At 43.3% G+C, this 18,158-nt stretch overlaps 1 protein-coding gene across 10 annotated transcripts in view; it reads left to right on the top strand.

The window, feature by feature from the left end:
• The first annotated feature begins 6,656 nt into the window (after window positions 1-6,656).
• The window catches only part of RPS6KC1 (ribosomal protein S6 kinase C1), a 213,043-nt gene continuing 201,541 nt past the window's right edge, over window positions 6,657-18,158 (top strand). For 6 of the 10 annotated variants that reach the window (XM_042229216.1, XM_027956290.2, XM_042229215.1 and 3 more), the window contains exon 1: window positions 6,657-6,866. In XM_042229216.1, coding sequence (XP_042085150.1) covers window positions 6,762-6,866 — 105 coding nt within the window. In that variant the 5' untranslated portion in view covers window positions 6,657-6,761. The remainder of the gene's footprint in view (window positions 6,867-18,158) is intronic. The other 4 variants (XM_042229217.2, XM_042229218.2, XM_060396703.1 and 1 more) reach the window with 1 other exon arrangement.

The following is an 18,158-nucleotide window of genomic DNA, read 5'->3' as shown; positions in this document are numbered from 1 at the left end:
AGGGTCTTGGAATGCAGGAACAAAACAACCAGACCTGTATCGTCCTTCCCTCCCCCATGTTGTAACTATTAATGGAACAGTATAACCTGTCCCCACCTCCTACCCCATAGGGAGAAGGTATTTGCCCTGTTCTTTCCCCACCCAGTATATGTGCCTAATCCAATCAGCAAATGACCTGCAAGACCCCTATCCCACTCCTGTACCCTGGGTATAAAAATGGACTAAGGACCCCCATTCAACATTGGTTCTCCCTTGAGCAGGCCCGTTGTTCTAACAGCATCTCCCACTCTAATAAACTTTATTTCCCTCTCATTCGGTCCCATGTCTGGAAATTCTTTTCCAACCCGTGCCCGGACCACAACATTTTTGGTGGCCTGTACGGGGACCTTGGGGTCTCTTCATCTACCTCCTCGCCTCTTCTTTTTCATAGGGGCCCTCTGCGAACAGGCAAGTGCTGTGGAAGCAACTGAGGGACTCTGGCCAGGGTTACCCTCTAGTGTGTTCCAAAGGCCCCACTGCTCACTGCACCCCAGTAGCTGCCGCCCGAATGGGTGAGGGTCTGTTCTTTGTCTTCTTTCCAACTGAGGACTAGGCCAACCGGTATTGTGCAGGCACGGGTCAGGCACTTAAAAGCCATTGGGGCTCCTGCCACGTTGATAAGGGGGACACAGAACAGATCGGGCCACAGGGGCATCCACCCCCAGCAAGACAATTTCCATGCACCAAGTCAGGTACACCGTGGCTGAAGCAAAACAGAGACCATCATCCCCTGGCCACCGTCTCTCCGATAGGATTGAAGGCAGATTCCTCAGCCTTCTTCCCTGCCACTTCTTTCTCTTTCGGTCCGGATTGACTTACAGGAGCCTAGACATTGCTTTCATGGTTCTCAGTCAGAATCCAGACTTGAGGGACTCAGGCTGCATGTGTCTTTCTGTTGCCTCCCTATCTCTTGCCTCCTCTGTCTCCATCAGATTTCCTAGACAACCCCTACTCGACCTTTCATATCCACATGACCTCTAGGAAAGGATTCTGAGGTTCCTTTTTGTCCAGGTCTTTCTCCTATATTCAAAAACCTGAAGAATCAAAAACTCTCCTAACATTTTAAAGAATCCCCTTCCAACTACGCTTATCTCAGGTGGCTGCTGCTAAGTCGCTTCAGTCGTGTCTGACTGTGTGACCTGATAGACGGCAGCCCACCAGGCTCCAAGAACACTGGAGTGGGTTGCCATTTCCTTCTCCAATGCATGAAAGTGAAAAGTGAAAGTGAAGTCTCTCAGCCTTGTCCGACTCTTAGCGACCCCGTGGACTGCAGCCTACCAGGCTCCTCTGTCCGTGGGATTTTCCAGGCAAGAGTACTGGAGTGGGTTGCCATTGCCTTCTCCTCTCACATGGAGAGGGAACCAAATTTCCCCCACTCCTGAACATCCTAAAGAATTCTCTTCTAACTACTCCTGTTTCTCAGGGTAGGGAAGGACCACACTTCCCCACTCCTGCAAATTCCCTTAGCCCTTCAGGGACTAAGGGACAAGGACCTCACTTCCCACCAATGGGACAATCCAAGATTTTCATCAGCTGATCTGTCTTTGATATCAGAGTCAATTTGAGCACTAGTTGGCCTATATTTTAGCTATAAAACTATGACCACAGAAAGGAAAGATGACTTTTTGACACAGGATGACCATGATTTTCCTTAGACTCTGGAGAAAACTGGTTAAAATGAATTTTTTTTCTTGGAAACTACAAAACCAGTTCTTTTTGCATATGCAGTTAAAAACAACTAGCTAGTTAAAAGCCCTGCCTAGGGAAAAGCTTGAGGTTAATCCTTTCATGTTCTTGAAATACACAGCCAGCTTTGCCTGAGACCTCAGCCTCGGGCAAATTGGAACTTCAAGCAAAGAAAAAAGTGGGGAGGGTCAAAGAGACATTTTAAATCTCAAGAAGCAAACTATGAGATCTCTGTATGGATTTATGTATGTCTCAGTGTGTGTCTTTTTTTTTTTTTTAATATTGCTGAAGCTATAAATGAGTTCTAATTTAAAAGGAAAGTTATGACCAACCTAGATAGCATATTCAAAAGCAGAAACATTACTTTGCCAACAAAGGTCCATCTAGTCAAGGCTCTGGTTTTTCCAGTGGTCATGTATGGATGTGAGAGTTGGACTGTGAAGAAAGCTGAGCGGCAAAGAATTGATGCTTTTGAACTGTGGTATTGGAGAAGACTCTTGAGAGTCCCTTGGACTTCAGGGAGATCCAACCAGTCCATTCTGAAGGAGATCAGCCCTGGGATTTCTTTGGAAGGACTGATGCTAAAGTTGAAACTCCAATACTTCGGCCACCTCATGCGAAGAGTTGACTCATTGGAAAAGACTCTGGGAGTCTTTGCTGGGAGGGATTGGGGGCAGGAGGAGAAGGGGACGACAGAGGATGAGATGGCTGGATGGCATCACTGACTCGATGGACATGAGTCTGAGTGAACTCCGGGAGATGGTGATGGACAGGGAGGCCTGGCATGCTGCGATTCATGGGGTTGCAAAGAGTCGGACATGACTGAGCGACTGAACTGAACTGAACTGAAAGAACAGTACAGCTGCTGCTGCTGCTAAGTCACTTCAGTCGTGTCCGACTGTGTGACCCCATAGATGGCAGCCCACCAGGCTCCCCCATCCCTGGGATTCTCCAAGCAAGAACACTGGAGTGGGCTGCCATTTCCTTCTCCAATGTATGAAAGTGAAAATTGAAAGTGAAGTCGCTCAGTGGTGTCCAACTTTTGGTGACCCCATGGGCTATAGCCTACCAGGCTCCTCCGTCCATGGGATTTTCCAGGCAAGAGTACTGGAGTGGGGTGCCATTGAAGAGAAATTAACCTAAATGAATTTCATATTCACATAAACTGGGAAATAATCAATATTAAATATCCAGTATTAATGTTTGTTTGCTAATCTAATATAGACATGTATAAGAGTCATTAATATTAAGCATATTTTCATTGTGCCTGGGTTAATTATAAGTTAAACATTGTTATATTGTTATTTCTGTTACAAGTTTGTCAGCAAGGAAAGTACCTCAAGTGAAGAAACTTCCAAAAAAAGTAAATGAGATAGGAGCTTTTAGATAAACTATTAAGAATCATTATACTTTAGAAATGTCTCTCTAAAACAGTCCCTCTAGATTTTGGTAACCCTGAATTTCTAGGGTTGTGCTAAACTAAGTGACTGATTTACTGAATAGCTAGATCATTTCCAAATAAAATAAGATTCTGAAACATTCATTGCTGCTGCTGCTGCTAAGTCACTTCAGTCATGTCCAACTCTGTACAGCCCCAGAGACGGCAGCCCACCAGGCACCCCCGTCCCTGGGACTCTCCAGGCAAGAACACTGGAGTGGGTTGCCATTTCCTTCTCCAATGTATGATAGTGAAAAGTGAAAGAGAAGTCGCTCAGTCCTGTCCGACTTCTAGTGACCCCATGGAGTGCAGCCTACCAGGCTCCTCCGTCCATGGGATTTTCCAGGCAAAAGTGCTGGAGTGGGTTGCCATTGCCTTCTTCACTAACTTCCTCTTACAGAGAAACTAGAGATCTTGGACTATTAATGAATAATATTTGATGCCATCCTGAGATGTTCTCTAGAATTTTTTTAGAAATTGTCACTGGTATTTATGTCCACCAATCTGTAGAATGCTAATATAAAGGTCAGTTCTTGGTTGCTTAAGGAAAGTACGATGTGTGTTTTCAGTAAAGAAGGTATGAGGAATGAAATTACATTTTATGAAGGGAAAAGGAAGTAAGTCTGACTTACAAGTGGCTGTTTCAGGATGGGAGAACAAAGTAATGGGTACAGAAAGTGTTAAGAAGGTTTGATGGAAAGTGCACTCATGGGAAGAGTTTTGTGCATAAATACAAGATTTCTTGATTTCTTGAACTGCCTTTCATAATGGATTTTAAGTTTCTTTACCTCTGAAGTGATCTGTTTTATGTTTACCTTTGAAATCTTGTTACTTTGGCTAAGTGAATATATTATTTCACAGTGACTTACATGATCCTATCTGACTGACTTATGACCTTACTAATAACTGCTAAGTATAGGTATATTGTTTTCTATGTCACTTGTTTCAGAAGATTGTTTCTTATATCACCAAATGTGTGACTGACCTGTGATAAAATGCTGATACGCAGTTCCATATGAGATCAGTGATTGTAATAATGTAACTCTAGATATGGGAAGAAGCAATAAGAGGGAATATTTTCTTGGACCAAGAGGCTAATCAGACAGGCATGGTCCAGAGACTTTTGCTGCTCGCAAGCCCTGGTCCAGTAACAGCACACTGAATGGCCTGTCAATGGAATCTTCATTAGACCTGGGAATGAACCTTCCCAGCACTGCATGACACAATGGCCATGAAATGCCCCCAAAGCATGGTCAGTTATGAGGGGACCCTGCTGACTGGAAATCGGCACTTGCCAGCTGCCTCTGCAAGGATTACATTGTGACCACTGCAAGCTGCTGACCTTCAACACCCCCTGAAAGGAGTTCAGGGTGGAGATCAGAAATAAGGCACTCTGTGCTTGGGAAAAACCCACAAGAACTGGCCTTCAGATAGTCAGATGTTTTCAGGTAAAGGTTTTATGAGCCCAAATTCTTGCATCTTCTCATACCTAGAGAAACACTAATGTCACAAACCAATGTCTAGTCCTGATTCTCTTGGCTAGCTCCTCAGCAGCTTTTCTCCTTCTGTTAATCTTTGGGCCAAGTACCTTTAACTTTCTTGTTGTTTCTTCTAGAATGCAACAAATCTCCAAGTGGTAGTATGACAAGAATGTTCCCTGGTCAACACCCAGACGATGCTGAAACAAGCTGCCTTATCACTCCATGGACTTTCATCTCCCTCTGTAAATGCACCCTGACAGAGAGCAGGCAAAAGGAACCCAGAGCTCCACTATGCCCCTGTACAGCCTGAAGAAGCCAGAGCGGTCATGGCCCCTTTTCCTTTGAGACTGGGTTTCCAAATGCCTAAGAAGTGAAATAGGTAGGTAGTTAGACATGAGCAGGGTATCAAAAGAGGCCAAAGAACTGGCCCTAAAAATAGGAGGAATGTGGTGACCCAAGGAAGAAAGAGCAGATAAAACCAAGGAGGGTCTTGGAATGCAGGAACAGAAAAACCAGACTCTTATCGTCCTTTCCTCCCCCATGGAACAGTATATATTATATACTATATACTGTGTATATCATATGGGCTTCCCTGGCGGCTCAGACGGTAAAGCATCTGCCCTCAATGCGGGAGACCTGGATTCGATCCCTGGGTCAGGAAAATCCCCTGGAGAAGGAAATGTCAACCCACTCCAGTATTCTTGCCTGGGAAATCCCACGGATGGAGGAAACTGGTGGGCTACAGTCCATGGGGTCGCAAAGAGTCATACACGACTGAGTGACTTCACTTTGTGTATATTATATATACAGTATTAATGGAACAGTATAACCTGTCTCCCCTCCTATCCCATAGGGAGAAGGTATTTGCTCTACTCTTTCCCCACCCAGTATACGTGCCTCATCCAATCAGCAAATGACTGCAAGACCCCTATCCCATTACTTGTATCCTGGGTATAAAAGTGGACTAAGGACCCCCATTCAACATTGGTTCTCCCTTGAGCAGGCCCGCTATTCTAACAGCATCTCCCACTCTAATAACCTTTACTTTCCCTCTCACTCTGTCTCATGCCTGGAAACTCCTTTCCAACCCACACCTGGACCACGACATCTATGAAATTTTCCCTTAGATATGCAACTTAACTACCCAAGGGTTAGTATACTCAAAGCAGGGAATGTGTGTTAATTTCCCCTAGTTTGAATTCCCCTCAGGGTGTACTGTCAGTGAGCACAGTGCAGTGGGTTGAAGCTTAATCCTTACAAACCTCTTCAGACAGGCAACTTTTTTTTTTTTTTTTTTTAAATTTGGGAGGCTTGCTGTGGCTCAGCTGATAATGAATCTGCCTGCAATGCAGGAGACCTGGGTTCGAATCCCTGGGTTGGGAAGATCCCTTGGCGAAAGGAAAGGCTGCCCACTCCAGTACTCTGGCATGGAGAATTCCATGCACTGTACAGTCCTTGAGGTCGCAGAATCAGGACACTGAGCGACTTTCACTTTGTGGCCTCCCTGGTGGCTCAGATGGTAAAGCGTCTGCCTGCAATGTGGGAGACCTGGGTTCAATCCCTGGGTTGGGAAGATCACCTGGAGAAGGAAATGGCTACCTACTCCAGTGCTCTTGCCTGGAAAATCCCATGGACAGAGGAACCTGGTAGGTTACAGTCCATGGGGTCGCGTAGAGTCGGACACGACTGAGCGACTTCACTTTCACTTTGTGATGGTATAAACACAGGTGCACAGATGGACGGGGTTTGTCTTGAAATAAGAGTTCAGGGGTTGTGGGTATTTAAACCAATGGGCCGCCAATAGGAAGGAAAGAAGATACTAGGCTGGGGTATCCCTCCGTCTCGTCGCGGGCGGTGCCATTGCCTGATCCTCGTTCACTTGCCAGGCTCAGGCTGGCGATGGGCGTCCGGGTCTAAAGCGGAGTCTCCGTCCCAGGATTGGAGCCCAGGTCTGACCCGGAAGCTTTCCCGCGACCCCGGAAGCAGAGCCTAGCGGCGGAGGCGCCGCCGATGAGCCACCGCCCCCTCGCCGCCTGGCTGCTGCTTCAGAGAACCGCGGCGGCGCCGGGTTGCACTGATGATCCCCGGCAGGCGGCGGCGGCAGAGGCGGCTGGAGGATGACCTCTCCCCGCGAGCGGGGTGCCGATCTGGCCCGATTCTACACTGTCACCGAGCCCCAGCGACACCCGAGGGGCTACACGGTGTATAAGGTCACCGCTCGGGTGAGTGCAGTTGCCGGACGGGGGTCGGAGTCTGACCAGGGACGAGAGACCGGCGTGGACCCTGGTGTGGGGATGCCGGATGCCAGGTTGCGCCTAGTGCCGGGACAGGCGCCCGAGGTGGGGACTTAAAAAAGGATGAGGTGGGGGCAGAGCGTGCGAAGTCCCTGATCGGGCTGGAAATGGTCTCAACAGTGTCCCCTTTCCAGGGTGGGGCAGGCGTTGATGATTTTTAATAGATGACTCAGCCCCATCCCACTTGGACTTTCTCTTCCGAGGCTGAAATATGCAGAAGTGGTTTTGCTTGTCTCCTAGGGATAATGCAGGTTAAAAAAAAAAAGTTAAATTGATGTACTCTTTGACTTATATAATAGAGGGTATTTCTTCTCTTCCTTCTGGGTTGCACAGAGGCAGATAAACCCTTGGGAACTATGTCAGTGGTACGGCCACCATCCTAGGACCTCTGTAACTGGTTGTGTCTTGTCGCCTGTGAATTTTCCGTGGTTTTCCATAGAAGACATGAGAAATTCTGCTGAGGGTGTCTTGTGTGAGTTGTCTTGAGAGCACATTTGAAAGTTGTGAGGCTCCTTTACATCGACTAATTGATACAGTTTTTAGTACCCACTTTGTTCATGTTTGATAGCTCTTACTTTGAGTTTTAGAGTTTGCATCTTCCTCCTTGAAATAAGAGTAATAAAATTAAATATTAATATTAAATACAAATTAGTATTAAAATTACATATATTTAATGTATTATATGTAGTACGAATGTATGTGTGTATTAGGCATATGTACACATCACCCAGTTAAATCCTAATTTTAGTGGAGAGGAAACTATGGTTCAAGAAAGTGTTGTAGCTGGCCCAGCTTCACATTGTAAGGAAGTAGCACCTCTGGGGTATGAGTTCTATTCTGTTTAATTCTAAGTTGTAAAAAACAATGTTTAAGAATTACCTTCATCATTAATTGTTAAAAAAGAGAGGTACAGATAGTAGTAATATTAGAGTATACATTTGGGGGATGTAGTACTCTTGGGGGATAGATCAGGAAGTGGGCCTTGACAAGAACCTTAGAGGTTAAATAGGTTCAGATCCGCAGAGTTTGGGGCATGGGAATGGCATGTGCTTTTTGGAGTTGGTGCACAATTCAAACAAGTGTAAGAGGATAGGATGGATAAATTTGTGTAAATGTAGTAAGACCAGGCCTGATTATTGCAGAGGGTTGTACCAAGAATACAGAGAAAATTGTTACTCTCTGTTTGCAAGTAAGGTTGTTATATAGGTGGAGTGTTAGTTTCAGTTTAAGAAAAAATTTCGAGATTAAAGGTGCTCTTACTATAGCCCCCTTGAAAGCTTCTTTTGGCCCTTCAGAAACCTAGACTTGGTTTCCTAACATAGTTTGTGAAATTAGAACAATTTTCAACATACTTAATGCCCTAGCTCTAATGTTCCCCTCAGAGCACCCTGTTCATCTCCTATTATAACACTTATCACAGTTATAATATATTGTATTAATCTGTTTGCTTGTCTCTGTCTCTCAGATTTAGAGCAGGTCACTATCATAGGTGTTTATTTCCTTTTATATCTCCCAAGGCATTGTGGGGCACAGAGTGCCTAAAAATTATTGTTTTCCTCTGTGTTTTAGGTAGCACATTTACTAAATGTTTAGTTTCAGGTACTATAAGCTCTGAGGGTGACAAGGCAGCATAAAGTGTGGTCCTTCTTTTCGAGGATACTCCTAGTAGAAGATGGTTTACTGTACTTGAAGTCTAGTGCAAGGTAGAAAGTGTTAAATGCTATAAGAGACTACAGAAAAGAGCTATGGGGTTTCAGAATACAGAGTTTCTGGCTCAAGGGATCAGGGAACATGTACCAATTAAGATAGGTGGTGAGAGATGGGAAGAATCTAGATGGGTGGGATAAGTGGAAAGGGCACTGCAAGGAGAAGGAATATGTGAGTGTGTCTAGAACTTGAAGAAGAAACTGAATGTGATTATTACTTGTAGTCTTACTTTACAAAAGGAATGGTTAATCTATTTGAGATCTTAAATATCTTTTTTCAAGCTGTAAACTAACATATGACAACATCAATTAGAAGATAAAGTAGCACATTGCCTGTTCTAACCAGATATGTGTAATATGCATATTAGTTATCGCTGTGGTTATTTAACTGGAAATTGCTTACACTTGTCTTTTTTTTCTCCTTGTAAATATTTGTGTCCTCATTTATTGCTTATGGTACAGATTTTGTTTTCTAATTTTAAAGATTGAGGATTAATAAAGAGATATACTTTAAAAAGCTTCATAGTATAAAATACAAGTAAATTATTTGTTATTTTTTGAGACTTAACGAGAAAAACATTTTACCTCAGGAGAATTAATCAGGTAAGTAGTGCTCCCTTGACAGAACTTTGTGAGATAAAAATATCCTCTTTATGTTTCCAATTACTGACTGACAGATTTTTAAGGAACAGTCTCTATATTCTTGATTCTTGCAAGGTTCTTTATGTAAGAATAGAATTAGAATCATTGGAATTACCATTGTTAAGTATTGGTTGGCATAAGAGCTGTTTCATGTTCTTAAATCTCCTTTATCCTTTCTTTTCCCCCCAGTTCTTTGGAAGCTGGCAGGCTTAGATAACCTTATGGCCAGTTACAAGCTTGCTAATGGATTTCCTAGTTAAGTCCTATGTTGCTTGTTGATTTTCATCTTGAATAAGTACTTCTGTTCAGCATTTGAAAATTCTTTTGTAGATTTCCATTGATTGTTTAGTTAAAGGAGACGCAGATGTAAAAGAACCATTCACATAGTGTTTTTGGTTGTTTCATCATGCTAGAGTTTACAGAATTGTATAAGGTAATATAGATTTCTTAACAGTATTAAGTAAATAGTAATTCTTGCCTGTGTTCTTTCATGAATATGAAAAGAAAATCTTGTTTCTATTATTAAAAGACAATGCTGCCTTATGACTTTCTTTCTGTTGAGGCATAATTTATATGGAGTAAGATTCACCAATTTTAAGTGTACAGTTTGACGACTTTTGACATGTGTCTGTAACTGTGTAACCACCACCGCCACAGTCATCACTGCGGCAGTTCCCTCATGCTCCTTTGCAGGCAGTCCCCTCTCCCCACCCCCTGTCCCTAGGCAGCTGCTGGTCAGCTTTCTGTTGTTGTACTGTGCTTTTTTGTGGAGGAGGGATTTGGCTTCTTTAACTCAGCAGGTTTATTTGAGATTCATCTATATTGTGTATTTTTATTCTCCTTTATTGCTGACCAGTATTCCCTTGCTGGCTTCTCTGGTGGCTCAATGGTAAAGAATTCAGCTGCAGTGCAGGAGAGCAGGGATTTGATCCCTGGGTCAGGAAGATTCTTTAGAGGAGGGCCTGGCAACCCACTCCAGTATTCTTGCCTGGAGAATCCCATGGACAGAGGGGCCTGGCGGGTCACAGAGTTGGACCTGACTGAAGCGACTGAGCAAGCATGCACATTCCCTTGTATGGTTATCCTATAGTTAATCCTTCCACGTTTGGGTTGATGGACATTTGGATTGTTTCCAGTTTTTGGCTCTTTTAAATACAGCTACTACGGACATTTATATACAAGGCTCAATGAATGTGGGCTTTTGTTTCTCTTGGTAGCACACAGCCTTATTATACCTTTACAAGTAAGTAAGTAAGTGAAGTCGCTCAGTCATGTCCAACTCTTTGCGACCCTGTGGACTGTAGCCTGCCAGGCTTCTCCGTCCATGGGATTCTCCAGGCAAGAATACTGGAGAGGGTTACCATTTCCTACCTTTATACTAAGCTGAAATCTGATAGTCTTAATCCTCTTTCTTTCTCAAAATTGTTTTGGCTATTCTAGATTGTTTGCATTTTTAGAAAAACTTTGGAATCAGCTTATTAAACTGCAAACATGCCTACTCAGATTTTGATTGGAGTTACACTGAGAATGTGGGGCTTTCCTGGTGGCTGGTGGCTCAGTTGTAGAGAATTCATTTGCAATGCAAGAGCCAAAGGCTATACAGGTTTGATCCCTGGGTCAGTAACAGCCCCTGGAGGAGGGCTGAGCAACTGACTCCAGTATTCTTGCCTGGAGAATCCCTTGGACCAAGGAGCTTGGAGGGCTACAGTCCCTAAGGTCCCAAAGAGGTGGACACAACTGAAGTGACTGAGCATGCAGGCACGCATGTTGAGAGTGTAGATCAGTTTTAGAATTGATGTCTTTAAGTAATATTGAATCTTCTAATCCATGAACACAAATTTTCCATTTATTTAGCTCTTTGAGCAATATTTTCCAGTTTTTAGTGTGCAGGTCTTGCACATAATTTGGGTTTGTTTTCAAACTATCAGAATACATAAGTCTATTTGACATAGCTAACGTTTGTTGAGTATTAATAGCACATACTTCTGCGGTGCTTAGTGTGAGTCAAGCTCTATTCTAAGCACGTTATATAAATTAGCACATTTTTCATAGCAGTGCGTGAGTAGGTGCCATCATTATTCTCACATTAGGAGAATTCCTCACGTGAGGAAATTGAAGCACCTAAATGTTAAATAACTTGCCTAGGCTCACCCAGCAAACAAGTGGTAGAGTTTAGATTTGAACCCTGGTAGTCTATCTGTCAGTGCTTTTAATCCTAGTGCTGTGCTGAGTTCCTAAACACACTTTATTAGAGGCTGTGGGTATACTGTAGTTTACTAAAGTGATGTTTACTAAAGCAAATATTAATAGAAGTACTCAGCTTGACTTGAATCTGAAAATTGCCTCTTCCAAAGCTTCAAATTCAAGCACTATTTGTATTTCTTGGAGGGAAAGTGAAAGTGAAGTTGCTCAGTCGTGTCTGCTGATTCTTCTGTCCATGGGATTCTCCAGGCAAGAATACTGGAGTGGGTTGCCATTTCCTTCTCCAGGGAATCTTCCCGACCCAGGGATCGAGCCCAGGCCTCCCGCATTGCAGGCAGACGCTTTAACCTCTGAGCCACCAGGGAAGCTTTGGAGGGAACCTGCTTTCAATTCCTGACCACATTGTTGTCTGGGCTGCTTGTGCTTGGAAAGGTGATTATCTGTAGTTTCCTAAATATGCTGGTACACTGCGTTTTTCCTGTGTGTGTGTGCACATGTGTGCATGCTCTGCTGTATCTGACTCTCTGCGATCCCGTGGGCTATAGCCCACCAGGCTCCTCTGTCCATGGGATTTTCCAGGCAAGAATACTGGAGGGGGTTGCCATTTCCTCCTCCAGATCTTCCCCACCCAGGGATAGAACACGCATCTGCGTCTCCTGTGTCTCCTGCATTGGCAGGCGAATTCTTTACCACTGGGAAGCATACTTCCTTGCTTCTCTGTTAGGTGTGGTTTTCTCAGTCTGGAATGCGCTTCCATTTTTTCTTGGCAATCGCTGCTAGTCTCAGGTGACCTCTTCTGCCCTGTTTCTACAGGAAGCCTTTCTTAAATGGAGAACTCTGTGTATTGTATTCAGTTCAGTTCAGTCGCTCAGTCGTGTCCGACTTTGTGACACCATGAATTGCAGCACGCCAGGCCTCCCTGTCCATCACCATCTCCCGGAGTTCACTCAGACTTATGTCCATTGAGTCCATGATGCCATCCAGCCATCTCATCCTCTGTCGTCCCCTTCTCCTCCTGCCCCCAATCTCTCCCAGCATCAGAGTCTTTTCCAATTAGTCAACTCTTCTCATGAGATGGCCAAAGTACTGGAGTTTCAGCTTTAGCATCATTCCTTCCAAAAGAAATCCCAGGGCTGATCTCCTTCAGAATGGACTGGTTGGATCTCCTTGCAGTCCAAGGGACCCTCAAGAGTCTTCTCCAACACCACAGTTCAAAAGCATCAATTCTTTGGTGCTCAGCCTTCTTCACAGTCCAACTCTCACATCCATACATGACCACAGGAAAAACCATAGCCTTGACTAGACAGACCTTAGTCGGCAAAGTAATGTCTCTGCTTTTGAATATACTATCTAGGTTGGTCATAACTTTTCTTCCAAGGAGTAAGCGTCTTTTAATTTCATGGCTGCAGTCACCATCTGCAGTGATCCTGGAGCCCAAAAAAATAAAGTCTGACACTGTTTCTACTGTTTCCCCATCTATATCCCATGAAGTGATGGGACCAGATGCCATGATCTTCGTTTTCTGAATGTTGAGCTTTAAGCCAACTTTTTCACTCTCCTCTTTCACTTTCATCAAGAGGCTTTTAGTTCCTCTTCACTTTCTGCCATAAGGGTGGTGTCATCTGCATATCTGAGGTTATTGATATTTCTCCCGGCAATCTTGATTCCAGCTTGTGTTTCTCCCAGTCCAGTGTTTCTCATGATGTACTCTGCATAGAAGTTAAATAAGCAGGATGACAATATACAGCCTTGACGTACTCCTTTTCCTATTTGGAAGCAGTCTGTTGTTCCATGTCCAGTTCTAACTGTTGCTTCCTGACCTGCATACAGATTTCTCAAGAGGCCGGTTAGGTGGTCTGGTATTCCCATCTCTTTCAGAATTTTCCACAGTTTATTGTGATCCACGCAATCAAAGGCTTTGGCATAGTCAATAAAGCAGAAATAGACGTTTTTCTGGAACTCTCTTGCTTTTTCCATGATCCAGCGGATGTTGGCAATTTGATCTCTGGTTCCTCTGCCTTTTCTAAAACCAGCTTGAACATCAGGGAGTTCACGGTTCACGTATTGCTGAAGCCTGGCTTGGAGAATTTTGAGCATTACTTTACTAGCATGTGAGATGAGTGCAATTGTGCAGTAGTTTGAGCATTCTTTGGCATTGCCTTTCTTTGGAATTGGAATGAAAACTGATCTTTTCCAGTCCTGTGGCCACTGCTGACTTTTCCAAACTTGCTGGCATATTGAGTGCAGCACTTTCACAGCATCATCTTTCAGGATTTGAAATAGCTCAACTGGAATTCCATCACCTCCACTACCTTTGTTCGTAGTGATGCTTTCTAAGGCCCACTTGACTTCACATTCCAAGATGTCTGGCTCTAGATTAGTGATCACATCATCATGATTATCTGGGTCGTGAAGATCTTTTTTGTACAGTTCTTCCATGTATTCTTGCCACCTCTTCTTAATATCTTCTGCTTCTGTTAGGTCCAGACCATTTCTGTCCTTTGTCGAGCCCATCTCTGCATGAAATGTTCCCTTGGTATCTCTAATTTTCTTGAAGAGATCTCTAGTCTTTCCCATTCTGTTGTTTTCCTCTATTTCTTTGCATTGATCGCTGAAGAAAGCTTTCTTATCTCTTCTTGCTATTCTTTGGAACTCTGCATTCAGATGCTTATATCTTTCCTTTTCTCCTTTGCTTTTTGCCTCTCTTCTTTTCAGAGCTATTTGTAAGGCCTCCCCAGACAGCCATTTTGCTTTTTGCATTTCTTTTCCATGGGGATGGTCTTGATCCCTGTCTCCTGTACAATGTCACGAACCTCATTCCGTAGTTCATCAGGCACTCTATCCATCAGATCTAGACCCTTAAATCTATTTCTCACTTCTACTGTATAATCATAAGGGATTTGATTTAGGTTATACCTGAATGGTCTAGTGGTTTTCCCTACTTTCTTCAATTTGAGTCTGAATTTGGTAGTAAGGAGTTCATGATCTGAGCCACAGTCAGCTCCTGGTTTTGTTTTTGCTGACTGTATAGAGCTTCTCCATCTTTGGCTGCAAAGAATATAATCAGTCTGATTTCTGTGTTGACCATCTGGTGATGTCTATGTGTAGAGTCTTCTCTTGTGTTGTTGGAAGAGGGTGTTTGCTATGACCAGTGTATTCTCTTAGCAAAACTCTATTAGCCTTTGCTCTGCTTCATTCCACATTCCAAGGCCAAATTTGCTTACTCCAGCTGTTTCTTGACTTCCTACTTTTGCATTCCAGTCCCCTGTAATGAAAAGGACATCTTTTTTGGGTGTTTCTTGACTTCCTACTTTTGCATTCCAGTCCCCTATAATGAAAAGGACATCTTTTTTGGGTGTTAGTTCTAAAAGATCTTGTAGGTCTTCATAAACCCGTTCAACTTCAGTTTCTTCAGCGTTACTCGTTGGGGGCATAGACTTGGATAACTGTGATATTGAATGGTTTGCCTTGGAGACTAACAGAAATCATTCTGTCGTTTTTGAGATTGCATCCAAGTACTGCATTTCGGACTCTTTTGTTGACCATGATAGCTACTCCATTTCTTCTGAGGGATTCCTGCCCGCAGTAGTAGATGTAACGGTCATCTGAGTTAAATTCAGCCATTCCAGTCCATTTTAGTTCGCTGATTCGTAGAATGTTGACATTCACCCTTGCCATCTCTTGTTTGACCACTTCCAATTTGCCTTGATTCATGGACCTGACATTCCAGGTTCCTATGCAATATTGCTCTTTACAGCATCGGACCTTGCTTCTATCACCAGTCACATCCACGACTGGGTATTGTTTTTGCTTTGGCTCCATCCCTTCATTCTTTCTGGAGTTATTTCTCCACTCATCTCCAGTAGCATATTGGGCACCTACTGACCTGGGGAGTTCCTCTTTGGTATCCTATCATTTTGCCTTTTCCTACTGTTCATGGGGTTCTCAAGGCAAGAATACTGAAGTGGCTTGCCATTCCCTTCTCCAGTGGACCACATTCTGTATTCTGTATTGTATTAGGTTGGTACAAAAGCAATTATGGTTTGCATGGTTGAACTTTGCTGTTTGATATTGGAATACATTCTTAGATAAATGTGGTTATGTTAGGCATCATTTTAATGCCCTTTTCTTGCTTTATGTTTTCTTGTTAATGACTTAGTGAAAGTGAAGTTAGTCGCTCAGCCGTGTTTAGTTCTTTGGGACCCCATGGTCTATAGACCACCAGGCTCCTCTGTCCGTGAGATTTTCCAGGCAAGATTACTCGAGTGGATTGCCATTCCTTTCTCCAGGGGATCTTTCTGACCCAGGGATCCAACCCAGGTCTTCTGCATCGCAGGCAGATTCTTTATTGTCTGTTTATATTTATTTTAGACTAGGGAAATGATGTTAGACAAAAAGCACATTCTAATGATTTTCTCATTTGAGCTCAAAGTGGGTAGTAAAGCAGCGGAGACAACTCACAACATCCACAGCGCCTTTGGCCTAGGAACTGCTAATGAACATACAGTGCAGTGGTGATTCAGGAAATTTTGCAAAGGAGACGAGAGCTTTGGAGATGAGGAGCATAGTGCCCAGCCGTCAGACGTTGACAATGACCAGTCGACCGCAGTCATCGAAGCTGGTCCTCTATGACTACACAAGAAGTTGCTGAAGAGCTCAATGTTGACCATTCTATGGTGGTTTGGCATTCTGAGCAAATTGCAAAGGTGAAAATGAGTGGGTGCCTCATGAGCTGACCAAAAATTTTTAAAAATAGTCATTTTGAAGTGTTGTCTTTGCTTATTCTATGAAATAACAATGAACCATTTCTCAATCGGATTGTGACGTGCAACAAAAAGTGGATTTTATATGACAGACAGCGATGGCCGGCTCAGTGGTTGGACTGGGGAGAAGCTCCAAAGCACTTCCCAAAGCCAAACTTGCACCAGGAAAAGGGTCATAGTCACTGACTGGTGGTCTGCTGCCATTCTGACCCACTACAGCTTTCTGAATCCCGGCCAAACCATTACATCTGAGTATGCTCAGCAAATTGATGAGATGTACCAAAAACTGCAGCGCCTGCAAACGGCATTAATCAACAGGATGAGCCCAATTCTTCTCCACGACAGTGACCAACTGCATGTCACAAACCAACACTTCGGAAGTTGAATGATTTGGGCTGCGAAGGTTTGCTTCATCCTCCATATTCATCTGACCTCTTGCCAAACCAACTACCACTTCAAACATCTTGACAACTTTTTGCAGGGAAAACGCTTTCACGACCAGTAGGAGGCAGAAAATGCTTTCCAAGAGTTCATCGAATCTTGAAGCACAGATTTTTGTGCTAAGGATATATACTTATTTCTCATTGGCAGAAATGTGTTGATTACAATGGTTCCTATTTTAATTAACAAAGATGTGTTTGAGCCTGATTACAATGATTTAAGGTTCACCATCGGAAACCACAATTACTTTTTCACCCACCTAATATATCCCTCCGTGAAAGCCTTTACCTTATTGTACTTGTTTGCTTCCTCTGAGGGCAAACTGTCTTCTAACCTATTTTTGGTGCCTAACACAGCCTGGATATAGTAGGGACTTGAGAGAAGCCTGGAAAGAGGCAGTGTTTTCCTTTCTGTTATCTTTTAATTTAACATACAGTATAATTGATATTTTGTTGCGTAATTTTATGAATCTTTACACGTGAATGGATTCACATATCCTCTGTGATAATCAGGAAGCAGAACAGTTCCCGTCAGCCTCACAATGTCCCTCTGCGTTCCCTGTTTTACACTCTTCTCCCACCTCTTAGTCCCTAGCAGCTCCTGTTCTGCTCTCTCCCTCCATACTTTTGTCCTTTTGAGGGCATTTTATAAAGAGAATCAGAGTAATTAACCTGTTGAGATCACCTTTTGCCTAGTTTTTCCAGTGGGTTTGTTTTCTTATTGTTGACTTTTGATAGTTCTCTTTTGCATGTAAGTTTTTGGTCAGATATGTAGTTTGCAAGTGTTTCCTCCCAGTATGTAGCATATCTTTTCATTCTCTTAACAGTGTCTTTCACAAAGTAAAAATTTTTAATTTTGGTGAAGTCTAGGTTATCTTATTTTTCTTTTATGGAGGAAAAATAGGCTTTTTGTGCTGTATCTAATAAGATCTCTGTTCACACCAGGTTTTAAAAAATGTAAACAATTCCTGTTTTCATCTTGTTTATTGACAACTTACATGCTCAGATATTAACATTTTAATAGTAAAGATTTTTATATTAATTCTTTTTTTGGCCTCACCCCAGGGTTTGCATTGGAGAAGGAAATGGCAACCCACTCCAGTGTTCTTGCCTGGAGAATCCCAGGGACAGCGGAGCCTGGTGGGCTGCCGTCTATGGGGTCGCACAGAGTCGGACATGACTGAAGCAACTTAGCAGCAGCAGCAGCATTTCCCCAACTAGAGATTGAACCTGCGCCCCCGGGTTCAAAATGTGGAGTCCTAGCCGCTAGACTTCCAGGAAATCAGTACATTAACTTTATAATTAAGAATTTTTACTTTGAATTTTGATTGGAAAATAGTTGTTTCCCTGGTGTCACATTGGAAACAGTTGTTTCCCTGGCAGAATCCACCTGCCAATGCAGGAGATCAAACCCAGGTTCTGTCCCTGGATTGGGAAGATCCTCTGTAGAAGATAATGGCAACTCAC

The sequence above is a fragment of the Ovis aries genome, chromosome 12 (assembly GCF_016772045.2).
Source record: "Ovis aries strain OAR_USU_Benz2616 breed Rambouillet chromosome 12, ARS-UI_Ramb_v3.0, whole genome shotgun sequence".
Classification (NCBI taxonomy): domain Eukaryota; kingdom Metazoa; phylum Chordata; class Mammalia; order Artiodactyla; family Bovidae; genus Ovis; species Ovis aries.
Note: the sequence above shows the minus strand (reverse complement) of the source record. Positions and strands in the feature narration are given on the sequence as shown.